The 25,868-nt window shown below is 46.7% G+C and overlaps 4 protein-coding genes across 5 annotated transcripts; 3 read left to right on the forward strand and 1 right to left on the reverse strand.

Annotated features, from left to right (window-relative positions):
- The first annotated feature begins 3 nt into the window (after positions 1-3).
- LOC135390999 (ras-related protein Rab-3) lies at positions 4-6,452 on the forward strand. Of its 2 annotated transcripts, none has more exons than XM_064621049.1 (4): positions 4-107; positions 3,095-3,319; positions 3,378-3,496; positions 5,748-6,452. In XM_064621049.1, exons 2-4 carry the CDS (start codon positions 3,095-3,097, stop codon positions 6,058-6,060), a joined length of 657 nt encoding a protein of 218 aa, XP_064477119.1. In that variant the 5' UTR covers positions 4-107; the 3' UTR covers positions 6,061-6,452. The 2 variants fall into 2 exon arrangements, with proteins under 2 accessions (XP_064477119.1, XP_064477120.1); XM_064621050.1 differs by lacking the exon at positions 4-107 and adding an exon at positions 2,734-2,837.
- Positions 6,453-8,883: 2,431 nt separating this feature from the next.
- LOC135392697 (apoptosis regulatory protein Siva-like) lies at positions 8,884-10,349 on the reverse strand. Its single transcript, XM_064623423.1, has 5 exons — positions 10,073-10,349; positions 9,941-9,997; positions 9,588-9,647; positions 9,035-9,170; positions 8,884-8,976 (listed from the first exon to the last, which is right to left on the reverse strand). The coding sequence occupies exons 1-5, from the start codon at positions 10,182-10,184 to the stop codon at positions 8,922-8,924; spliced, it is 420 nt and encodes a 139-aa protein (XP_064479493.1). The 5' UTR covers positions 10,185-10,349; the 3' UTR covers positions 8,884-8,921.
- A 420-nt stretch (positions 10,350-10,769) lies between these two features.
- LOC135391000 (general transcription factor IIF subunit 1-like) lies at positions 10,770-17,021 on the forward strand. Its single transcript, XM_064621051.1, has 12 exons — positions 10,770-10,828; positions 10,946-10,986; positions 11,119-11,191; positions 11,434-11,627; positions 11,685-11,855; positions 11,906-12,023; positions 12,370-12,578; positions 12,852-13,051; positions 13,326-13,432; positions 13,547-13,625; positions 15,976-16,075; positions 16,733-17,021. The coding sequence occupies exons 1-12, from the start codon at positions 10,799-10,801 to the stop codon at positions 16,947-16,949; spliced, it is 1,539 nt and encodes a 512-aa protein (XP_064477121.1). The 5' UTR covers positions 10,770-10,798; the 3' UTR covers positions 16,950-17,021.
- Positions 17,022-20,011: 2,990 nt separating this feature from the next.
- Positions 20,012-24,161, forward strand: LOC135391001 (acetylcholinesterase-1-like). The gene is made up of 5 exons (XM_064621052.1): positions 20,012-20,495; positions 20,941-21,079; positions 21,140-22,288; positions 23,096-23,391; positions 23,941-24,161. The coding sequence occupies exons 1-5, from the start codon at positions 20,437-20,439 to the stop codon at positions 24,089-24,091; spliced, it is 1,794 nt and encodes a 597-aa protein (XP_064477122.1). The 5' UTR covers positions 20,012-20,436; the 3' UTR covers positions 24,092-24,161.
- The last annotated feature ends 1,707 nt before the right edge of the window (positions 24,162-25,868 follow it).

Below are 25,868 nucleotides of genomic sequence, written 5' to 3' on the forward strand. Positions count from 1 at the left end.
ATATTGATGACGACGACCGGAAGCGTACTTTCCGCGAGGTGCTGGTCGACAAGTACGGGCGAAATAGCGGATAAACAATCGGCACATTTTAAAGAGATCTAAGCAGAGTGAGTACTTCGAATTTTCCTCTTACTCGAGAGTGAGCAGTGTGGCGGAATAGCAGGGTTCGCGGACCCGCAGCGGTTGCTCGTGCGTTCGAAAGCGACGTGTCCAGCCACCCGGTGCAGTTCGCGCACGAGAACCCCATTTATGTGGTTATAGGATGCGTACAGAATAATACCGTTTCAAAAATCGCTCGGTTAGGTTCGTTCAATAAATGGCTGTTTACGAGAACCTTTACACGGCACCAGATCCGTACGAAATTTGAATTTTCCCGTAATTACACGAATTGCTCCAATTGTTACATTTTTTAGTTCCTTGACTCGAGATCAGTTGCTTCGTGATTATTTTACGCTAATGTGTTCACGAGGTATTGCGTGGCCTTTCCCACGTTTTTTTTTTAAATCAATATTATTTCTTTTTACGCATACATAAATCGTCAAAATGTTCTCAGTTTGACGGAACGTAGTAAACGTTGTGTTGTATATATTGCAGAAGTGTATTAATGCTTTGGTGCGCAAAAGACTGCAGACGGAGGTTCAACAAAGAGAGGGAGGATATTGTGAACATTATATGTTGCAAAAATTAAATTGTATTGTATCAGTTGAGTTCGCAAGCGCTGGTTTGTTAACAATTGTCAAATTTTGTTATGTACTCTTTTTATGGACAAAGTTTTATGAAGTAAAGCACGAACTTAAATCACCCTACATTGAACATTTTTTCAGAAAATTTTATTGAACATGACGGTATACTCATGAAACTCGTCATACTTACGTTCCAACACATCTGACACTACAAAGCAAAACTGACAGGCCCAAATGATGGCAAAACAGCTGTGCTCCAGTGACAACAGTAGCAACAAGCCTTTGTATTTGAACATGGATGATTGTGCACTGAAGCCAACAGTTCTCGAATTCACCACAATTTTCTTTGAAGCTGCACTCCTCTATGTGCTTCTGACACTATACCACAAAAATAGCATCTTACATAACCATGTCAAGTGATTGCAAGTAATTAGCTTATACAATATTACAAAAATTTGCCATAAAAACTTATCGTTCATTGACATACCATGAGATGTTGTGAAACAGTGGTGTCTTCAGAAAACCAAGGTGGGCAATACTGTCGATTGTCCAACTAGTTACTTGATGTGACTAAAAAGGGTTGTGTACAGAAAAAACTATACACTTAAAAAAAGAAAGAAAAAAAAAACACTTTCCCATATAACTCCGCATCGTCTGGTTGCACAGACGTTACTGAAGAAACAGAGTGGTCCAAAAAAGCATAAGCTAAGTACATCTTAAATAAGGTCACTGGTATTTTTATTTTTTAAAAGCTATTTTGCTCAAGCAAATAATTATCAACCTCGCTGTTGTCGACCTGCATGTTGAGATGTGGCACATGTACGTACAGTCACAGGAGCGCGGTATCCATTTCCAAGACTCATTTGGTCAAAATAACGTCAAGTTGCTTGTTCTACACTGAACACCATGTTCACCATTTTGATTTCTGACCAACACTGAAAGTTTACGTGATTCTGCCCATTTAGTTCTGTGAAGGCAAGACATGCTTGGTGGACAATGCTAGTTTTCTGAGTTGATGAAACCTCATTTCTCAGAAGGAGAATGACCTTTCTAAGTGGTGTATTGATTTGATTTATAAGACTTATAGCCATTTATAAGACTTATAGGTGGCATATCGGTATGCAGAGGCTGACAGGTCACCCGTTTTCGTACTGTGGCTCTACATTTTGGCAAATGCTCATCCTCATCTTCCTCTCCCGCATCGTCACAGGGGAGGTTGGACGAGGTGCGGTGGATATACCTACCCCTGTCATCATACGTGGATTCTGTTCTAAGGGATGCTTTGTAATTGGGTCAACAGAGAGGGGGGGGGGGGAGCAGTTCGCAGAAGCAGCAGCGAACTCGCTGATAAGAAGCAAGAAGCGTGCAACCACACACGGCTACCGGATATTGCTCCTAACTGTTCGATCACGTGGTCATGTGAGTATAATCACATCGGAGCTCCGCAGCGTACGAAAGCGCGACCCGACGCATCTGAGCAATTATCGCGGTACATGACTTAGGATCCTGTAGTTACAACACGGATAACATCCCCCAACACAGGACACGCACGCACACAAAAAGTTATCGACGCGCTTCACCTTAGAAACACGCAAAACTTGGTTTCATCTGCTGAAAGTGCTGTCTGCTTCGACATCGTCTGCTTTTGAGCTAGTCGCCTCCCTATTGGACGACCGCCGCAGGGTTATCGTCACGAGAGAGGGAAAAAGAGAGAGGTGAAGGAGAAACATCTCGTTGACACAGATGGGCGACACAGCGCAATGCCTGGACCACGTAGAGTTCGAAAGAAGTCGTTCGTGTGAGAAATAAAAACTGCCCTTTTATTCAAAGCAGGGTTCGGACCAAATACAGTAAAAAAAAATTAAGAAAAAAAAAAAAAGAAAAAACGAAAGAAAGAAACACGCTCGAACATTCCAAGGCAAATTCACACTCAGTGTATAGAGTTTTTCGTTGTGGCCGAGCGGCGAAAATACAGCAACGTTATCGCAAAAACGCAGCGCATGACAGCAGCGCCCGCAATGTGTGGAAGCGCGGCGAGAGGTGGCGTCAGTTGCAATACACACAAAAAGCCTCCTTCCGCCGCCATCCGTGGACGCCATCATTCCACCATTTTTGCTAAGTGTACTCGAGCCACCTGCAGCCCACTTGTTCAGGGTAATGCGTACTATATTCCTATTGCCGTAAGCCACAAGGATAACCGCTTCCCACAGATCCGATTGGAGGGCACGCTAAAAACGCGAACTCTCCTTTCCCCGTAATTGCGGCTTCTCCTCATAGCCGCGGTGTTGGGAGGTGAAGCCATGTACTGCATGTTTTCGTAGTGTGCCGATTTTACGATGCGCGAGTACCGGAGCCGCCGTGACCCACTTTCATGATCGGACACTGTTGGACTTAACGAATTTTGCTTTCAGATGACCAGCGGCCAGGACCAGAAGTGGCAGAAGGATGCAACGGATCAAAACTTCGACTATATGTTTAAGATTTTAATTATAGGAAACAGCAGCGTCGGAAAAACTTCATTCCTGTTTCGCTATGCAGACGACTCGTTCACGTCTGCATTTGTGAGCACCGTTGGAATTGATTTTAAAGTTAAAACGGTTTTTAGGCACGACAAAAGAGTCAAGTTGCAAATTTGGGTGAGTGCAGACAGTGTGTGATGGAGGAAAGTGCCGTACAGCTTGCTTGTTTCAAAAGGATACTGCGGGACAGGAGCGCTACCGCACCATCACGACGGCCTACTACCGCGGTGCTATGGGATTCATCCTGATGTATGACGTTACCAATGAAGAATCCTTCAATAGTGTTCAAGACTGGTAAGTAAATAATAATCACTGGCTTCTGTTTGAAACATTTGTGACCAACTATTTATACGAAAGCTATCCTTTGTAACGTTTAATGGAACGGAATTTAATGGAAAACATTAAGGACGTTCCGTTAGGTTATGCACCTAATGGCCATCATCATCATGACTTTTGATGGGAAAGTCAGGAGTACAATACAGTGGAGTGGCCAAACTCTTACATAGTAGTGCATGTGGGAAAGGGAAAATGGAGTGAAATCTTCCTCCCCATGTAAGGTTCCTATAGAACCCCTCCCATGTTATTTTTCTGGCTTTGCTACTTGTACAATAGTAGAGAAATGCATGATCACAAGTAGATATTGAAAACAGTACTTAGAGCCAGGGGTTTGCATGGGGTCTTCATCTCAAGGACAGGGGGCGGTTGGAATTCCATTGGGGGGGGGGGGGGGGGGTTCTGACCCTCAAATCTGCTGGCTTTTTGGGCATTTCAGCAGCTATAGTTCTTTTTGGGGGAGGGATTTTGAGGTGCAGCGGCGTAGCAAGAAAATTATTTTTTGGAGGGGGCTGTGGGGATATTACATGAGGAGGAGGGTTTCCCTTCATTTCCCTCTCCCTAATGCACTACTAAAGCTACGATTTGGGGGAGGGGAGTTGGGACCCCCGAATCCCCCCCCCCCAAACACACACAGGCCACACCAATGGTGGGGTGTAGGGGTTGTAAGATACTTAGGGTGTGCTCATGAAAATCCCTGCTTAGAGCCTCATGGTGATGACAAACCCCAGTAAAACCCGGGTTTTACCACCGGATTTGTCATCACCGTCACTTCGAGTAAAAACCCAGAAGGAGCAGAGAACACGACTCGCTGAAGCGCAAACTCAGCCACTCATGCTGTAACGGTTGAACACTACATACGTGACACTCCGCATTGCCTCTTGCCATCTCGTGCATTATTCCTCACATTTTTTCCTTCTCTAACTGAAACTCTCTTTTGCACGATAACACCAGGTTTTACCCCATCTTACAGCTCCTAACGTACGACCCAATTTTTACCCCTACCGGTTCAAACCTGGCCGAGGACGGTGGCAACACGTGACAACTAACACAAAAAATTCTCTGTACACAGTATTTTTCATAGAATGAAACGCCCCCGAACATCAACGCACGCGTTCCCGCTCGACTCACTCTGCAAGCCGAAACGAGGAGGAGGTGGATTGTGATGCCATCGTGGTTACAGCAGACACTGTGCTCCAGTCGGGGTCGGCGCTTTTCACACTTTCTTTTTTGTTTCTGCTCCCAGTTTTCTCTTTCTGCGTAGCAGACGACACTTCTCCAAACAATCAAACCATGATGACCGAAGTGACTCTGGCGGCATTGCCACCGTTGTGCGAGGTCACGATTTTCAAAATCGAATTTCACGATATGTGTGCATCTGTCGAGTGAATCGCTTCGCACGGTGTGTTTTAGCAGTCGGGTTCCCGGCTTAATTTGAAAAAAAAAAGAGAAAGAAAAAAAGTTGTGACCGAAGCACTTCCTGCGCTCCTTTAAAGGAGTACAGAGGGCCATCCAAAAAAATTTCAGATTAAGACATCTGATGAAAGTGTGTGTGTCATTATACAGAATTGCGCGAAAGGTTTTGATGTGTGCAATTTGTTTCCCAGAAAAAAACTCATATAAACATAGCTCCGCGCCTTCACCCTTAACTCGCCACTCCAGCTATAACGAGGATGAGGAAGTATGATGGCACGTCACCGATGACGGCATAAGGAGACTCGTTCTGGTTTGCCGGTCAGTGGGGGTCAGCGCCTTGTCCCTTGGCCGCCGTAAACCTGTTTCGCCAGTTTTCCCGGAGAATTGGGGATAGAAGGAGCGGCCGACGCATTACCGAGCAAGGAGAAAGGCTTTATCAGAACCTCGAACAGCCGATTAGCAGACGACAGCGGAGTAGCAGACAACATTTCTCTAGGCCAATCAGCGAGTGTTCTCTTTATAGCGTCAGCGCGAGGTTCCAGGCATATCACAGGCTGGTACTGCTCTTCACCACTGTTGCGCACGGTCACTTTTTGCGGCATATTTTAAATTCAATTTCTGCGATAATTATGACTCTGTGGTGTAAATTACTTCGCATGGTGCATCTTACTGGCCTACTTAACAGTTTTATAGGAAGAAAACTGAGTGTTAAAAATGACTTCTGTGCTACTTTAAAGCCCGAAAACGGGAGCGTCTAACACTACCGAGCTCGTTACAAGGAGGCCTTACCATGCAGGGTGACTCAGATCAAGACCTACTCCTGGGACAATGCCCAGGTGATCCTCGTAGGGAACAAGTGCGACATGGAAGACGAACGCGTCGTCAGCACGGAGAGGGGCAAGCAGCTGGCCGACCAGCTGGGCCTAGAGTTCTTCGAGACCTCCGCCAAGGAGAACGTCAAGGTGAAGGCGGTCTTCGAGCGCCTGGTGGACATAATCTGCGACAAGATGTCCGAGAGCCTGGACTCGGACCCGGCCCTGGTGGGGGCGTCAAAGGGCACCCGGCTGACGGACAACCCGGCGCCCCCCAATGCAGGCTGCCAGTGCTAGGCAAAACCGTTGCGCTTTCTGTATAAATGTGTACATATATATACTACCTTGGAAAAAAACAAACAAACAAAAAAGTGCAGTAACGCACTTCTAGTCATCCTTTTGATCCGGGAAAGCATCGTAAGATTATTTACACGTAGAGGAGGCTCGATTGTGTGTCACAGCTTGCCTTGTTATAGCCCGGCACAATCACGGGGGCCCACATTCCACTCTATTTCCCGCCGTCAGTTCACCGTCGTTGTTGCCCGATAGTTTCTCGACTGCCGTTTTCTCGTCTGTCTTTAGACAACGGAGTGTTAGAAAGGTTTCCATGTGCGTCTCGTCTCTTGTCGGCTGTGGTAGGTATTGACTTGTGTAAACCTGATCGTAATAAAATGAATTGGAGCATGCTCGATTAGAGTTGTTAATCTGTCGCGCAGAACAGCTGGCCGGAAAAAATTGATTGGATTCGGCAGAGAGAGAGGATACTACCGCGCAAATGCTTTCTAATAATACTTGGATGGAATGTACTTGTTATGTCTGTTTACAGTACAGCTTCCTTCCAGTGAGTAGTCCACGTTTACGCCCCTTGACTGGGACCCCTTCCAGAGGAGAGAGTAAAAGCAGTTTCTATTATGAGAAGAAGCACGGCGTTGTACAACACCGCTTCGAGTTGTTATGTGCATGAGCAGGATATATTACAAGGTCCTCGTTGTTCATTAATGTAACTTTTTCTTGCACTGATGGCTGTGAAAGTAATCAGTAATTAAATTGTGGTGACAAGACTCGAGGCTACTCGTTCTCTACTACAATGTAGACATTGAGACTACTGGAACTTTCGTCGCAACACTCGCGAAGCATAGTAATTCCCTTGCAGTGGGACAGCTACTCGACATAATTCACCCAGTCCTTCTGGGTACCTTCTAAGTACATAAATACTCATACCATACTTTTGCATTTACACGAGAGTTTGTTCTTGTGGGATTAGCCTAATGTGCATGCTTGTGTAAATCAGTGAATGTTGAAAATGAGTCAAGTACGGTTAACACAAGTGATAAAGAGAAACCGCAGTTTGCGCAATTTCACTTGGCGAGGAGAAATTTTAGCACTTTAGTGTCCCTTTAAAGCTTGCGATTCGTTGCGAAATCGTGACAGAGTACTGAGACTGCACGTACAAAAGCTGTTGAGGGTGCATTTCGAGAGTATTGTAGTTAACAACACTCTGTAATTCAACAAGAGCAGCAATTGTCCTAGACATGTTTCATTACAACTACGGTAAACCTCCATGTTCTGGACAGTAGTCTATGCCGACTTTGTTGTGTTGCCTGCAAAAAATACGTACAGAGAGAACTTTCCGCTTTGGCTGTTGTACCCTGACCTTGATGGCACAAAGCTTGGACATTTTTTTGGAAAGTTTTTCCATCCGAATTTGTATGAATTTCAAGCACATTTTTTACATACATACACACATTTTTACACATTTACCCGATTTTTACCCCCGAATTTAGAGATAAATATTTCCCGAAAACTTCAGGCTCTGGTCATATCATAACATTTATCTTATAAAGGGGTGTCAGGTGCTTTGACAGGGGCACAACTTCTCTGCTTGCCATGGGCGCCGTTCTCTCTAGGTACGCTGCGGGCAGCAAGTAACGTGCCGTACTAAGGGAAACACAACTAACGATGGGACGATGACAGAACGACACACGCAGATACTACCAGCATACCTTCAACAAAGGTTTACTGACAAAAGACAGCCGGTTTTTATACAGACAGAAACACTATTTCCTTATCACTCAAGGCTAGGGAAGCCATGCTGTAGCAAGAGTTTCCCCTTGGCTGTAATATTTCATACGGAATGATTCATATACCTCTCTCTCTCAATTCTTTTACTTGGGCACAATCTTATCCGAAATGTAGGTATACATGAATCATTCCTGATCCAGCAAATGGGAAACTCGTATGTCTGTATGGATTGCCTAGCAATGAGTGATGAAGTAATAGTGTTTCTGTCTGTACAGAAAACACCTGTCTTTTGTCAGTAAACCTTTGTGTCATTCTGTTGTTGTCCCATCGTTAGTTGCGCTTCCCTAGGTATGGATCTGTACCACTGCGCAAGGTGCCTAACGTAAAGCCCGATTTTTGTCTCCGGTTTGGAACAAAACAAAGCCTAAATACACAAGGGTTTCTATATAATGCGTCTTATAATGCGAGTGCATTTGTGCTCCTGCCACACCAATGGTTAATTTCCCGCAATCGCAAAAACAAGAGCCCACATCAGTGCATCTGAAGTCAAATGTCATCTTTTTCGCTATGGCACATGCTGCAGATTGTTAATTCTTTTTTAAGAAAAACGATTATCCGTCAACATTGTTGGCGTGAAATGAATGCAACACCCTCACAACTTTTCAGTGGCCATTCAGGTGCATGGGATGAGATTTTCCACAGTTCCTTTGAAGAGGTCAGAGAGGTTTTGGATGTAGAATTTAGTTTGGCGACATATAATTGAATTGGGTTAATTTTGCTCTAGTAATGAAGTTAAATGAGTAATTAGAGTAAGTTAATTATAGGAATATAATGATTTAACCCAAGCTGTAATGCCAAAATGTTACTTAATATTTCTTAGGTGTCAGCCACATAAAACGTATGACATCGTAAATGATCGAAAAAAAAAACGTACATTCTATGTCAAGACTTTGCGATAGACGATCCCAATTTTCGAACTTCTGGCAACATCACGAACTGCAGCGGCCCTGGATAGCAGTGTATCGCGTATTAATTTTCCCGCAGGAATAAGTTGGGTTGTGTGGCCAATGCTGCAAAACTTTAGCCGTGAAACTTGAGCAAAAGTGAAATAATATTTTATTGTACAAAACATCGTGCTATGCGGGCACATTGCAAGACAGGCATACGGCTTGTACATGCTGTTGGCCGTACCTGAAATGCAATTGCTAAAATGCAAACACAGAAAGAGATGAGGGAAAAGAGGACCAACCTGAGGAGGGAACATAGGGGACAGAAGCCATTTCCACATGAGCAGCACAGGCGTACACACTCCTTGCACACTGCACGTTCGCAGAATGCACACGCTGCCACTGCAGACCTGCCGCTACATGATGGGCAATCCTTTCCTGCAAAGTTATTTCATTATGCAATATCAGCAATTATAATTCAAAATGGGCTCAACTGTGACTTTCATCTTTCATCGACAACAACAAGTTTTCCTCGATACCACGATATTTGTGATCTTATTCCATTAAAAGTCTGCTCTACTTAAGTCACATATCCAACTTTTCTTTTTGTGATTGCACTATATTCTTGGTATGCAACACAGTCATCTCGAGATGTTTTTTTTTTTTTTTTTTCGTCGACTGCTAAATTGTTTGATCGTGTTGATTCACATCAATACGATACGCAGCAATCGCCTCAACACAGAGATCAGAGGAACAGCCGATGTCACCTGGTCGCTTATAGAATATCATTTTCCAGCAACGCATTGATTTTGTGAAGAGAACTAACATGTAAAATGTTCAAACGGTTTGATTCACCTTTTCTGAACTGCTCTGAAGTCTTGTCGGATGCATTCTGGACCCCATTAAGAGCAGGGCCTAAAGCCATATCGATGGCAAGAGAGACAAGGATGGTTGGTAAGGCAGGTATGTTGGCACAAGGTACATTTAAGTAATTTACAATAGTTTGGCAACAAGCAAGATATATATGGGAGTCAAATAATATACATCATATTAAAAAATATAAAAATTATATAAAAATTGTATAAAAGTTGGTATGACGAGCGGTGCAAAAACTTTGGAGTGTTTTGGGTGGGTCTGCAGGCAAAACAGATAACTTCGGTAACAAGGACAGCAGCATGGCCTGCACTAGAAAAAATAATGGCACGCACCTGAAGCCCTGTCATCGGCCTTGCCCGAAGCGGAGAAGAGCAGTTCCATTGTCCTTGCTGCAACAAATAAATCTCAGTTGCGCAATACTGCAACAAAAGTAGAGCATTTGGTGTTCTTCGTTGGTACGTTACCGTAAACCGTTGACATCCGTTCTTCGCTACATTTATTTACAGTTTTCGCTGTTACGTAGAGCTTGCTCTGCAAGGGGACGTCATCCAAAAAGGGATTCCCCCTCTTCGGCATTTGAGACCATCAACAGAACAGCTACAACATAGCTACAATATAGGTTACTACGTTAGTACAGCGACGCGAAATCGCAACACTTTTAAACCAGCTGTGGGATGACCGCCTTTCGCATGCCGCCGAGTCGACCGGAAGTGAAGGACACTTCGGGAGCTTCGGCCCTTCGGCAGCATTCGGCAGTAACCGCGGTAACAGGTCATAATAAGTATCCTATGAATATCTATATCTAACCAGTGAATATCCTAATACACCGTTTGAGGTTGTATGCGTTTTAATCCACCTCACCCATGAAGAAGGAAACACAAGAAAGAGAAGAAAAAAAAACACAAACTACTTAAAAAACATAAAAAGTGTCCCGGAAGTGATGTCAAGCGTTACCTACTGCGCTGTTGTAGGTTTCGCAAGGTCACAGCAGTGTGCGATTTTCTGCATAAGGCCGGCACATAAACATAAATGAATAGGGACACTATTATTTCGGATTACGCATAGAGAATGGCACAGAAATCGAAAGTACGAAACTGAGCCCACAGAATGAGCACCAATATCTTCACGTTAAATCCAAATAAAAATCCAATCACAGTCCACAACAATTCGTGTCAAGCCAAAGGCTCTCAATGGCGGCACCACAAGCTGTATCGCATTCGGTATGGAAAACCTCTTGTATTAGCGCCATACACCGGTCTCTAACTGTGACTTAAGATGGCGATGTGAGAAACGCTTGTTTTGCTAATTCATATTTTGTGCGATTTGCTTCCTGCCAGACAGGTAGCCAGGGCCAAGAGTTCGTCGTTCGGATACCCAAGTAAGCACCTACCCAAAGCCGCAACGTTTCCCCATGACTTTTTAAATCCAGTGTTCCCTTTATATGTGATGTGACATACTGCCATGCGTTGTACGTGTATGATGTGCTGTCAACTGTCGATTCATCCCGCAGGGCATCAAGGAAGCGGTACAATGTCATGCGGTTCAACGCTGCCCACAATCAAGACATATCAAAATGGACTCAGGTGACGTTCTACGTGTTTCGATCTCATGAAACAACTTCATACGTGTTCCCATTAACAGAAACAAGCTTAGTGCATGCACCATCAATGGAGTACAAAAGGGTCTCTTAAGTCTTGTGGAGAGTCCGGGAGAGGGGTTCGTAGATACGATACGCTTTCGAAGCGTATCATATTCGCCAGAATGTTGCAAAGAGATGGTAATCTGTCAGCCTGGGTGTTCTGAAAGGATCAGTTTCTCAAAACAGGTACGAATGGAAAGAGAGAACAACATGAGAGAATTCAAGGCAGAGGAGGAGTTACCCAAGTTCGGGGCTGGAAGTGAGTTTGGCAGAGAACAGAAGGAAGAGGCCCGACGAAAGAAGTATGGAGTTGTCACCAAGAAGTACAACCCTGACGACCAGCCTTGGCTTATCAGGGTCGGCGGGAAAACTGGAAAGAAGTGAGTCATCTTTCTGTGGGGTTGCGTACGTGAATATACGTACCTGAACCTGCTCAGGTTCAAAGGAATCCGCGAAGGTGGCGTGAGCGACAACACTTCGTACTACGTATTCTGCAAGGCACCTGACGGAGTGTTTGAAGCGTTTCCTATTGAAGAGTGGTACAATTTCAACCCCATCGGACGGTTTAAGGCACTAACGGCCGAGGAAGCAGAAGAGGAGTTTGAAAAGTACGTATTGGAAAACACACTACGCTGTCTGACTTTCCGTTTGTTTGCAGACGAGACAAGGTTATGAACCACTTCTCCATTATGGTCCGCAAGAAAATGGCTAAAGAGGAGAATCTGGGCCAAGAGAACGCCCAAGAGAAGAAGCCAAAGAAAGAAAAGAAAGACTTTGTAAGCAGTCACGTTTCCCACCCAAACTGACGGGAGTCGGAATGTTGAATCGTTGAAATATCGGGGCGAGGCTTTGTCTGTTGATGAGACAAAAGTAGCTAGCCCGGTGCAATGGTTGACAGGAATCGAACCAGAAGTCAGAGGATGAGGGCTTCACCTCCAGTCAGTGACTCAAAGTAACTCACTTCCAATTATGGAGTAATCTTTCGTCATTCTGTTTCGCCCATTATATTTCACAAGGAAACAACCTCACTGCATTTTTTTAGTACTTTACTGCTTACTGACTGTTGCTGTGTTCATGTTGTTTGTGCCATGCGTAATAGTCACCCTGAGACGTTTTTTTTAGAAAATTTCAGATATGGATGATTGGATGAGTGATTCAGATTTTGAAGATGAAGATGGTGACGCTGATAAGGAAGATGTGGATGATGCTAAGAAGAAGAAGAAGAAGGTGACTAAGAAAAAAAAGAAGAGCAAGTCTGACGATGAGGCAATGGAAGAAAGCGACGAGGGTGATTTCGATGATAGAGAGGTCGACTACATGTCAGCCAGTAGGTAAGATTGCCCTTTCGAAGGCGTCATTTGTTCTTGTGAATTCTCACAGGGTGTGTGCAGAAAAAGCAGCCCCACATTTACGTACGTGCCACGTTCCCTTCTTACCATACAAACTACCGGTGGCGTACGACGGTGCATTTATGCGATGAGAATCAACACAAAAATTGTAGTGACCAAACTCTGCATCACAAAAAAATTAACCACGTAAACTTGCAATGGAGAGAGCAAACTCTCCATTATTGTGAGTTTTACTGATGCCTCTTCCAATTGCAGCTCGGAAGGTGAGCCCGAAGATGAAAAAGCAAACCGGGAGTTGAAAGGGGTGGAAGATGAAGATGCCTTACGGCGTATTGACCAGTCCGACGAGGAAGAGGAAGGAGAAAAAGAGGAAGAAAAAGGAAGTGAGGAAGAAGGGGGAGCAAACAAAGCAGCACCTGAAGCGAAACCCAAGGGCAAAGGGGACAAGAAGGACCGTAAGACCGCTCTACTCTGTTACAGCACAGCATGTATTTCCAGGACACAGGAGAGCAGTGGTCTCCAACAACTCTGATTGGCTTTTCTTGTCATTGCATTGTCTTGACTTGGCAATGGCTTGTCTTGTCAATGCAAAGCTCAATGCATTTAGTAGGCTGTTGCCTACGGCCACACAAAGTGTTTCTCTAAATCCTTGTGGTAGTTTGCATAATCCTGTTCCCTCATGTCCTGATGAGCACCCCAGAATGGTCTTTCATCGTCTGCTTTCTTTAGCCTCGGCAAAACCTGCGTCCCAGGCCAACTCCTCAGGAGAGTCAACCTCAGAGTCGTCAGACTCCGATTTTGATGACTCTAAATTTCAGTCTGCAATGTTCATGCAGGTAAAGTTTCTGCTTTGTGAGCAGGAAGAATATCTCTTAAATGGAGGCAGTGTAATAATGAACAAGTGCTAATAAGAACAACAATAACATTTATACCTGATAATGTCCTTCCAGAAGCCAAAAGGCAGCAAGGGCTCCGACAAAGATTCCAGCGGTCGAGCAAAGCCATCGGGTGATGACAAGAAAAATAAAAGTAAGCTTGTCATGGTTTTCCACTATACACAACCGTTCTTACTAGAGGGACCCTGAGCTTGGGGAACACAAAGATGCAGAAAAAAGGCCACACAACAGGGATCTTCAAGCATGAATGTTCACAAACTCATCTTTTGAAAGTCTTATTCACATTGCAACTGTTCTTCCTTGGAAACAATAATACTGCTTTTGTTATCGGAATGCTTTCAAACATAAGACGATCTCAAAGGTCAGGACGCAACAGAACCCCTTTGAACACACAACATTTTGAGATCCCGACCTCGAAAACCGCACTTGCAATTCATAAATGGTAGTACACAATGACAACGCTCATGAAGATTTACTGTGCTGCTTATTCACAGCACTTTGACCTTGACCTAGCCTGGGGGACCGAACAATGCACGTTATCAGCCGTAGGTACGGTGACCTACCGGTGATGGAATTTCGAGATACAGTTGAACCTCTATATAACGAATTTGTAAATGCTGGCTCTTTGTTTCGTTAAATCGAGATATTCGTTAAATGGAACACGCCAAGTTAAACAAAGATGGCCGCCGCACTACCAGCGCCGCGCGTACCGCGAAACGTCATTTGTCATAAAACAGGTACTAAGGTAAGAAGGGCACAAAATATCAAGCTTTATTCATTACATAACGCTAGGTAACGCGTAATTTGTGCACAATATCGTTCTGAGCATTCATAACCTTCGTAACTCCGGATGACCTCGACTGCTTTCTCCTACGCGATCGCGTATCGAAGTTTCTTGGTTGGTTCACTTGCACTCATGACGTCCGGAAAGAACAACCGTACACCGCCGAAAAGAACGAGAAACGGGTACATGTCACGTAGACGTCTGCGCCGATGGAACCCTGAACGGCAGCGGCATCATGACCATTTTACCACCGTCAGCATCAGCGGCGCGAACAAAAACAAGTAATGAAAAGGCACAAAACCGCAACGTACTGTCGTCTTCATCAACACAAGCAAATTAGACTTCGCGAGATGTCAGCAATGCGTGTTTTCTTGTCCGAAAACAGGTGCGAAGAGACTCTCGCGCCGGTTTCGAAACAGCGTCGGCGAAACGATTACCGGCGGCGGAGACGCACATGTCGGCACGCTCTACCTGCCTACAGCACGTGACAACCGAAGTAACCAATGAAAACTCGCGTAAGGACAACAGAGAGGGAAGGTTTCTCCTCCTTTTCTTCGTGGTGAAGGGGAAAGACACGCGCAGAAGAGCCCAGAGATTTCGTTAAATAGAGGTGAACAAACGAATGTATTTCGTTAAATCGAATGCAAAAATACATTGGCGTCTATAGGGATGCGTTCGTGCAACGGAAATTTTTCGTTAAACAGAGGATTTCGTTAAATCGACGTTCGTTATTGAGAGGTTCAACTGTATCCGTACTCGGGCAAAAAAAGCTTCGACCTAAAAGGGCCCAAATACATAGGAAGCATTGGGACAAGGATCGGGACACCAAAAAAATTCGAGATAACCGATATTTCGAGATAAGCGAATTCGAGTTAACTAGGGTTTACTGTAATTCGATAAGTAAGCACTCTTTGCATGTCCAGCAGCTTTGCTGGACATGCAAACATTCTTTGCATGTCCAACAAAGTTCACTTTTTTTTTCTTTTCTGCTTCATGTTTTTGTTCAAAACTCCGTGCTCCTTCAGCACAGCCTGAGCAGAGCGGGTAAGCCTACATACAGGGGACTACTGTTCGGCGCCGTGCAGAGAGATGGTGTAAAGGCGTGTTTGTGTGCAAATGGCTATCCGAAGACACTAAAATGCAGGCTTGCTGGTTCTCTCGAGATTCTCGTGTTGTACGTATGTGTTCCTACGTGTTCAGAGTGCGTGTGTCGAGCGTGGTCGAGCTAGTAAGTCCGGCAAAGGTTAGGAATATGGATGTCTCGATTCAGCAGTGTAGTAACAAACTCTAAGGACGAGAACAGGTCTCAGATCCTCAGGGGGCGTCGAAGGTTGAGAAGTTACGGCAAAGGAAAGCGTCTTCGGACAGCTGTGTACCTGCCATTGGAGCTGGCAATGCTTGAGTGCAGTTGAGCACATCACAGCAATGCAATAAGGAAACCTGTTTTAACGACACAATTATGCTCTCGAAAGCAAACGACTTTTACCCAGTTCTTTTCAAAAGAAAGGAACCTTATTAATGGTATTTTGTTGTCCGTTCGATATTTGGACATTCGGATAATTAGGACATTTTCGTGGATCCTGTGCGATCTGAGTTAACGAGGTTTTACTGTATGTCGTATCTACAGTGTGACCAAGAATGAAATCTGAAAGTGAAAAATGCCCTAACGTATGGTGTCAACTATGTATTCTTTTTCCAGGTTCCAGTAAGTCACAAAAACGAAAGGCAAAGGAGAGCTCACCAAGTAACAGTCCGAAGAGGATGCGACACGAGGCCGCGGCTCCCGCTACCTCTAATACGTATGTCCTCACCGAAATGTGCATTACAATACGGTTCCTCTCACGACCCACTAGATTATAACGACCATGTCATAAACGGCAAGCCCCATGAGAAGCCCGTCCGCACGATCCACCAGGGGGGGCTACTCATCGGCCCGCGAGATCTACATTTTGATTGGACAAAGGAAATTTGAATTTTGAACGCGCAGAAGCGGACGTACGACTACCGTAGCAGACAACAGCAACAGCTCCTATGAAAACGCGTAGAATGATGATGATAATCAACTCTAGAAAGAAGCATCTCCCGTGAGACATCCACCACTTGTACAAAAATACTAAGGCAAGCTGAACTACAAAGTATTGTAGACATTGAGGAAGCAATAACCGGGCCGACAAGTAGCGCCACCGCCAGCCTCCAAATGCGGTGCTGGGAAGGGGTACCTACGACATGGTCGTTATAGTCTAGTAGGTCATGGTTCCTCTGCAGTTTGCACCTGTAGTCCAATAGAGCAGTAGTTCTTAACGTATGCTACTCAATGTCACCTTTGACCTTGTCTGTGTGTCTTCGACGAAGATGTCACTACACACCTAAATTTTTTAAAATGTAAACTGCGATTCTTGAAACTTGTAAGAGCACTAAGTGTGGAGTAATCATCTGGACTAAAATTTTCCCTTTAGTTGGTCTGGCAGCACCGAAGGAATCACCGAGGACTCTGTGAGACGGTACCTACTACGCAAGCCAATGACAACAACAGAGCTTTTGCAAAAGTTCAAGTCTAAAAAAACGGGCTTGACAAGCGACAAGCTTGTCAATACCATTGCACAAATCTTAAAAAAGCTAAACCCCATAAAGCAGACAATCAAAGGGAAACTTTATCTTTCCATAAAGCCTTAACATGTCCAAGTTATGCATCAATCATGTGTAATGTCATCAATGAAAATATCAATAAATTCATTGTACTGCAAGTCCGTGTTGTCACTGCAAATTCTTTATCACCTTGTGAAATCGTACTGTTGTTAACTCACAAACTGCCGCTTTCTTCGACAAGTTGCGTGCTTCTCAGTGATCTGGTTTTATGCTTTTTTTGGTTTTGTGCTCTTGGTAGGCATTATAGATGTATTGGCTGTCGTGCACTAGAACTTTGTAGTCTGGCACTTGCTGCATATTTTCGTCTTTGGACCTTTTCTTGGTAGAGGAACCCTGAAAAATCTGAGAATAACGGTCATGTAGTGTATTCTGGAATAAGATCTTAACGTAGTGCTGCCAGTGCTTGGTGCCTGTTCAAAGTCTACTAGATAAATTTACAAGGGAAAAGAAAAACGCAGGCAAGGACAAATATGGCGAGGAAGTGGACGAGACGCGTGCTCGATTTTGACCTGGTTACCTGGATAACAAAGCGTCACCAGACGAGGACACGTTTTTGACAAAACCCAGGTACCAGTGCAGTCCCGTTAATTCGAAATCTCTTAATTCAAATTTCCAGATACATAATTCGAGCTGATGCTCGCATCCCGTCAAACTCATGTATTGCAAAGGAGGGGGGGGGGGGACGCCCGGCAATTCGAAGAAACGGACATGTGGAACGGTTTGTTCCAACGAAATTGCCCAACCGCACCCGACTACGCATGGACAGAGTCGGACCGCGCGCTGGCTGGCTTGCTGCTGAGATATCAGGGACACGTTTTAAGGGGATCAGGACCTATACATAAAGGAATCAGGACCGTAACACAGCGAATAAAAACGCGTGGACGACGGCCGACATATTCTCGAATTGGGTTGGCGATATTCGCGTTCGCGAGGTTCTCGATTGGTTTAGCTCACCATCGTAAACGGCGTCGATTGAGTCACGGCTGAAGAAGCGAATGCAACCGCATATAACAAATTTTTAACGCGTGAGCATTAGAATCCTCGGAACGCAAGAATCGCGGCGTGGTCTGTCTGAAGCCACGGTGCGGTGCGCATGCGCGGTGAGTGGAGAGGGAAGGAGAGGGCGCGTAGAGAACGGCGACGCTGCGCACCGGCCAGTGCTGCTGTGGCGGTCACAGGTTCCGAAGTGTCAGCGTGGTCGCGCCATGGGTTATGAAAGCTGTGCGTAGGAGCACCGGCGAAAGAAGGCAGAGGCTCCGAGACGGAGGAAGCCCGAAAGGCTCGTTTGCGAGCTGGTGGCAGATACTGCTCCCCCTCTCGCCGTGACCTTGCTGTTTCTGTATATATATTGGGGTTGTGCATTAAGGCTGTGTTTGGGACTTGTTGTTGGTGTACGCCCTTTTTTTTATTTATTTTCCCCTAGTCTCGGGTTTTCGTTGTGGTTATCAGATTATTATTATTTTTTTTTTACCGTGAGATATTTTGATGCCTACCTTTAAATTAGGGGTGTGCGAATGTTCGAGTTCTCGAATTGGAATCGAATAGCAACCACTCGAACTATTCTATTCGCGAATCGAATACCCAATATTCGGTTTTTCGAATATTCGACCGCATTCGCCGAATACGACCGACACATCCCAAAAGCAGGCTTCACCTGACGCTTCTCTGCATGAGGTGAAGCCTGCTTTACGGCAGGACCAACCCTGACGGATTGTAGCTTAGCTTAAAATAACGTTAGACCATGTTTATGCTGCATACTACACACCTGAGGAAGGGGCGGTGTCCCCCCCCCCCCCCCCAAATTAAGCTCTTTATTTGGCGTTATTCAGTAAACCAGCTGAATCGGCTTGTCTTGCCCTCTGCTTCCGTATTTTGCCTCGTCTGGGCTCCCCTTCCCTTGTAAACCGAACGCACGAACTTGGCCAACAAAGCATGTTATTAGTCTAGGACCCGGATCTTTAGGCATTTGCCTATAAATGCCTAAAAGTGCCTAAACACGACATTTTCCAGTTAGCCTGCCTTTTTCTGGATCGCATTCCATAGCTGCCTTTTTAAAATCTTGTCAGGTCCTCTTTGTCCACTTCTTCGCGCTTGTAATGTATATTAACACGCAAAAACTAAGAACGAGGGTGCTATAACTATGCTCAATTTTTCGTGCGACACGCTCTACGCTGCTCCTGCAGCAAAGCCCAAGCGCAATGCTTGCCCGCATCACGCTTCAAAAATAGTACTGCCCTCGCCCTAAAAACGAAGAGCAGGCGTGCACTACTTTGTCTCTCTCCATGCACGCCGATCTGAAGGGAGACGGCTTGCCCGCATCGCATTTCAATAATATTGGAAAATATTGTATTCGCATCAAAGTGGAAGACCAACCAACCAACCAACGATATTGTAGCAAAGGGCTCCAAAGTAATCCCCTCACGTCAAGCACGTCCCTTGCTCTTGATAGTTGCCCTTGTTCCATAGAACCAAAACAATGCTGTTTTTTTTTTCGTGTTAGCGCCGCGAAGCAACTGTGACTATGAACGGCGTACTCGTGTGGATAGATGGAGAGAGGACAGCAGGAAGGAGTGGGGGACAGAGGGGCGAGATGCGTCCCGGGCCGACTTCAGGGGGAACTGTATACCGACATTCGTCTGGAACGTCTTCGGAAAACCCAAGGAAAACCTCAGACAGTACAGCCGTTGACAGGATTCGAACCCGTGTCACCACCCAGTCTCGGCTTAGAAAGCGATCATCCTAACCACTATGCCACGGGAGCTGGTGCAAAACAATGCAAACTTAAGTAGCCCTCATTCACCACCTCTAGCACTCCAGCCATCACATTCTCCGCCCAGATTGTTATCGTCATGTCATAGTACAGGCAGTCAACCTCATAGTCATAGCCCTGGCCTATCTCCCTTGTGGCTAATGTCCATTCTCTGTGGGGGGAAGAAGAAGAAGAAGAAGACGTCGACAGCGGCACAGCTGGCGGGCGGTTCAGCTGAAGAAGGGCGTTTTGAGGGTGGGCGTGCGGCACCCGTATATGCTGGCTTTTCGTGTGTGTGTGTGTGTGTGTGTCGTTGGACTGACATTTTGGGGGCGGCTTTCGCGGCGCTTTTTCCCAATCGAATTCTTGAGCGTTATACAATGGGTGCACCTTCGCCGGATCTACCAAGGTCCAAAAGACGTCGACACGGGATGACAGTCACCCTCTACACACAAACTCTCTCACTTTTCTCCTAAGTCACACTCACACATAAGCACGATCGATGTGGGCGGTATCTTTCCTAGGTAACGTGACACAAGATGGTGACCTCTCATTAGCTGCCGTTCTTTAACTGCAATGTTCAACTGAGAGACATGAGAGTTAGCCCTGGCCGTAGTGGATGGTTGTGGATGAAGACCAGGGAGGGAAGAAGAAGAAGAAGGGGCTTCGTATTCGCGTGGCTCGTGCATTCATATCTAAAGCGTCGCGAGTATACGTATTCGCATTCGAACGAGAGTAGTTCACCACAGAACAGCTGAACCAGACATGCAAGGACGACGTGCTTTGGAGACGTCATCAACTCCTGGACCTGACGAAGGTTGCAGGTGAGATTTTGTAGAAAACAGAGCATATCCAAACACGGAATTCTGCTCAGATGGTTTCAAACATTTGTCGCTATATTTGGGGAAGGGTTCTCTGTATGAAGTGAAGCGTGAACGTCTACACAGGCCACAGAGGTGTAGTCCGCTGCAGACGTGCCTTGCTTAGGAAGAGTTTCAGGGGAAATTCATTGATTCCTCCATGTAATCCTGCTTGTGACGTAGAATGCGGAAGGGTCCTGATTCCTGAATCCTCGCCAACGATTTATGGCTTTCTCTAAAATATGCAGAGTTGATAAACTGCTTTTCTCCTCTGCGCGGGAATTGTTATAGCCGGGAAGGTCTTACTCGGGAAATTTTCATGGAATACTTCTGCTATAACGACCACGGGACAATTAGCCATGCTGATACAATGACAAAGTAGGCACGATAACATTGCTGTGTATTCCAGGATATCGAAGGTGCTGCTGGCGACAGCCATGTGTACGGTGCTGATTGTGTACTCAGTAGTGGTGGCAGTACTAATGGCACGTAACCCACTGGGGGGCGCTCTCTTACCTGACGACAACAAGCGCGTTTGCGCGGCGGAGGTAAGGGCTTGCCCTGTGACCGCTGAACGACTGCAATGCAGCTAAACTTTTGGTTTGCAGCCACTCGGTATTAAGCTGACCAGCGGCTTTCTACTCGGTCACATCATCGACGTTCAGGAACCACAGACACCTAACGTGCGAGCATTCCTCGGCGTCCCTTTCGCCCAAAGCACAGCGGGGGAGAACCGGTTCAGAAAGCCGCGCCCTCTGGACGCCGTTCCGGGTGGACACATGAACGCCACAACGCACGGACCTCCCTGTTCCCAACCCGTATTGGAAGGACAGACGAGCGTGACGTCCGAAGATTGCTTGCACATGGCCATTTGGACGCCGGGAGTTTGCTCGCAACAGGACCCCCTGCGACCAGTCCTGGTGCTCCTCCAGAGCGAGTGGTTCGAGACTGGGTCCAATAGCGCTCCAGAAAGCGACGGCGCTTATCTCTCCGCTACCGGCGATATTGTCGTGGTGGCACCGAACCACCGACTAGGTCCTTTCGGGTTCCTGAACGTGAAGGGAACGGACGCGAACGTTGCCCTCCACGACGTCCTGCTTGCCCTTGCCTGGATTCGTGATAATATAGCCAGCTTTCACGGGAATCCGGACAATATCACATTGCTGGCACTCGATTCGGGATCGATCATAGCAACGGAGCTGCTTCTAAATGCTGACGCGCTCACCCCCTTCGCGCGACGATTCGTATTGCTGGGACTCGCAGCGACGACGTGGTTGCCCAGCAACAGCTTCGAAAAGGGCAACGAGAATTTCATGAGACTCGTAGAAGCTTCGGGATGCCGTAGCTCGACCGTGGACGAAGCTCTCGCCTGCCTGAGGAGAGTGCCCGCGCAGAAGATCACGGAAGCAGCTCAGAAGACGCGGCCTCCCTTGCGGTTCGTGCCTAGTCACGGGGCAGAGCTCTTAAACAAAGGCGGAGTCAAAAGAGAGCGAATATATGATGCGCTGCAAGTACTCGCTGGTAACACTGCCCGGGATGCGGATAGTTTGTTTTCTGGTTACGGCGTTGCGAGTCTGGCAAGTTCCAACTTCTCCAGAACACTATTGGAACCCATCATTGCGAGCGAGCGCTACCTGAACCTTCTCCAACTAACCACAGTGTCAGCTCAGGATGCAGCCAAGCTGATTGACCGCCTGATCTCCATGTTTGATCTACCCGTTGACCCTTCATCGCCGATTGATGTGTTCGAGCTTGAGGTGAGTTGACATTTTGAGCATGACAAGGAATGCTGCGACGGATGCTAAGGCCCAGTTCACATAAGATGAAAGAGGTAGAATCGAAAGGAGCAACGACTTGAGCACCAAATGAACTGCGCTCCTACAACGAGACACGCGCGGCATGCCGGCACAGAAATATTGGCGGACTAAATCTAAAGTTAAGTTCTAAATCTATTATAAATCTACTCAAAATTACGGCAAAAGGTGTGAACAGGTAGCGCCAAAATATTCCGAAATACGCACGCCGAGCATTAACTTCCGTTGGGGGCTAGGGGGACTCGAGTCACCCCTACCTGCCACGGACCGACTCGCGCAAATCGTGCAAATCCGAGGAGAAAATAATATGAACGGGAGGGAGGGACCAGTATGACGACCGCGAAATTCTTGCAGTTCGTGGCGTCTATCTAAGCAGCACTCTTGAACGGTTTTCAAAGTATGAGCTTTTCAAAATACTTCAAATCTCGTGACCGTGACCGCCTCATTGGTCACGACAGCCTATATGTAATCGTATTGTGAATCAGTTTTGTTTTCGTGCGCATTTTGCGGTGTGCACAAGTATGAGTGTTGTCGCACCCAGGACCAGAGGGGAGGGGGCGAGTTTTCTTGTCGAGCTCCCACCCCGCATCTTGGAGGTCGGGCTACGCCACTGTCAAGACCTCGGGATCTTGTACCCTCCACATCCACATCCATTGCTTGGGTGCTGTGCTCCGTCTTTCTGTGTTATAGTAACATCTACGTTCTAGGGGTCTGGTTCAGCGTGACTATACATCAATTCCTTCCGCGCAGCGTGTGTACAACTTCCAGACGTCCGGTGGAGCGGGCATCAGAGACATGGCTTCGGACCTCTTGTACGTCTGCCCAATGCTGTCTCTTCTTCGACTCTTGCGTGACCGTCGCGCTGACGTGTTCCACTACGTGCTCAACGATGGTAATTACGGTGGAAGGACGCGATCTCCCAAGGACCCCGCCTCATATCACCAGGTTTTGCTGTCAGGCATGCCATTCAAGTATCAGGACAAGGCATACTTGCAGGATGCCTCAAACAAGCTGATATCCGTCGTAGCCGCATTCGTAAAGGATGGGTATGTTGCACAGGAAAGAGTCATGACTGTCTGCCTTCTAGTCACATGCTGCCTTGTAAAAGAACGGTGCGTTTGGTGACGGTCATCGCAAACAGGTGTCGGATATGCATCAGCAGCGGATATATATATCAGGATACCTATCTGGTTGGGACTGCTTCATGGGCCTGTTTTCTTGCGAGCACCAGTCCCAACTTTTCCTACCATAACGTCATACGCCAGACCCCGCTTGCAATAAGCGTTGAAGGGATTCCTCAGTGCTGTCCTCAGTAGCCTTTACCAGTGATCTACGAACGTGTTGAGTTACAATAACTTCGAGACAGTGCGTTTGAGCCTGTCTGTGCCACTTGCTAGAATCATACTCGGGACACCACAGTATTTTCCTCAACGTTCGAGGGGACAGGCCCTGAATGCCCTGAATCGAGACAGAATGAGTGAATGAATGTATACGAAAAGGTAGGCAGAGAAAGCAGCAGCAGCGCGTTCCATTTCAACATTCAGCGTAGGACACAGAAAAATGTCATTCGCATGAACTGGCGTGTATCTTTGCAGGGCACCCTCTCTCCTGGACAACATTCGGTGGCCTCAGTACGGGAACTCCAGCATTTCTGTCCTCCTGGACTCCCGGCCACACAGCAGTGTGGTGCGGAACTGGCGCTCCAGTCAATGCCACACCATCTCCCAAGTGTTTGGTCGCGTGTGATGTTCCTTTGCAGTAGCGTGTACTATAGTGGCGTAATTCAACGTGTAAATATAAGTATATATGCAAATCACGCAGGTTTTCTGACATGGGGTTTTGAGGGGACCACCAGTAAGGTGCGCTGCAAATCTTGTAGCACCGATGAATGGTAATATAGTTTGTGTCCACAATGAGGAGAGAAGGATGGCAGGAATGACTCTCGATCGACGTGCCGGAACCAACGAACCTACGCGCACGCTAGACTCCGCTCATGCTTCACATCAGGACGCGCACTCATAGCCATAGTTGCTTCGCGGCGCTGACACTGCTGCAGGCGTCATATAGGGCTGCGCAATGCTCGGCTAGGATATACGAACAGCCGATAGTAAGCTGACAGAATTTTTTTCAGTCATCCGACAGGCCTTGTGAAACATTTTTGAAATCTGGCTTAAGGACAAATTTGGCATCGACCAATATATGTGCATACAACCGCCGGTTATCCTTTATTCTCTCCAACCAACTTGCTCGCTCGAAGCCTGTCACTCTCCATTGTGGACGTTACTTATTAAATGCATCTATCGGACATTCGCAGTGTAGGTACCATTGATGACTTTAGGCGTGAGCACCCTTGAGCACCCGAGACACTCTCTATAACGTACGCACCTGGGGGCTTAATCGCTTCATCGTCGTTACGGTCGTTACAAGCTAACTAGGGGGGGGAAATTCAAAAAGGTTGGCACGTCACACCTTGCGCGTGACGTGTACCACGGCCTTCACGTATCGCGCGAAGAGCGCCGTGCACGTGTTTTATCACGTGCCCACCTTTTTAAATTTCCCGCACGCATTTTTGAATTTCCCGCCACTCGTTAGCTTGTAACGATCGTAACTACGATGAAGCGATTAAGCCCCCTGGATCGGCTGCCATACATTTTCAGTGGGGGAAGGTTTCCTCCTTTGCTATTTCGGTGACGTCACATCTATCTATCGCGAACAGCGACAGTGGGTGGGGCCAGGTGCGTGACGTCAATTGAAAGGAAGCGCAGCCCTCCTGTTATTTATGTAGGTGGCATTGGTTGCGTCAAGCAGGCGCCCCTCTTTTGGCGCACTCAAATCAGGAGTATGAGACACCCGGAGCGGCCACTAAACAGCGAAAAGCAACTTTGCAGCGCTGCGTACTCCCTTTCCCTGATGCCGCTTCCCAAGCAGCAGAATGTACTGCAAAGTGCAATAGGGGTGGGCGGTATGTGTCTTATCAATGTTTCTTAGTTGAACGAGCCTGTTCAAAGCCTTCCACCTACCCGTCCACCCCTATTGCACTCGATTTTCAGTACATTGTGCTGCTTGGGTTCCTGTTGTCTGCTCGTGCTGTGTACAGAAAAGTCAGCGGCACGCGCTTGGATAGCGGGGTGCACTGACTTTTCTCGACGCGTCAAGTTATCTCGATAAGCAGGGAGCATTGCCTCTATGGCCGACCGCTTTGCGGCACAGATAAGCCTCAAACAGCGGAGGTCGTGCGCTCCTGAGACGCGCGCGCGGCTTCAGGTTTGGCTCATGTGCATAGCAATATTTGGCTCTGGATATTTCGTCGTGCGTGCTTACGTACTTCGTGCACATACTTCACTGGCTTTCCACTCGGCTTCCAGTGGTGAGTCACACACCCTATCGGGAGGAATCCTGGGCTACGTGACCTTCTGACGCCATCCGATCAAACGTCACCGCAGATGGGGTAACTTCACCAATAATTCTGGCGGTTGCCGTGGTACAAGGAGCATCCCAATGAAGACTACTGAAGGACGCTCCC

The sequence above is a fragment of the Ornithodoros turicata genome, chromosome 4, assembly GCF_037126465.1.
Source record: "Ornithodoros turicata isolate Travis chromosome 4, ASM3712646v1, whole genome shotgun sequence".
Taxonomy (NCBI): domain Eukaryota; kingdom Metazoa; phylum Arthropoda; class Arachnida; order Ixodida; family Argasidae; genus Ornithodoros; species Ornithodoros turicata.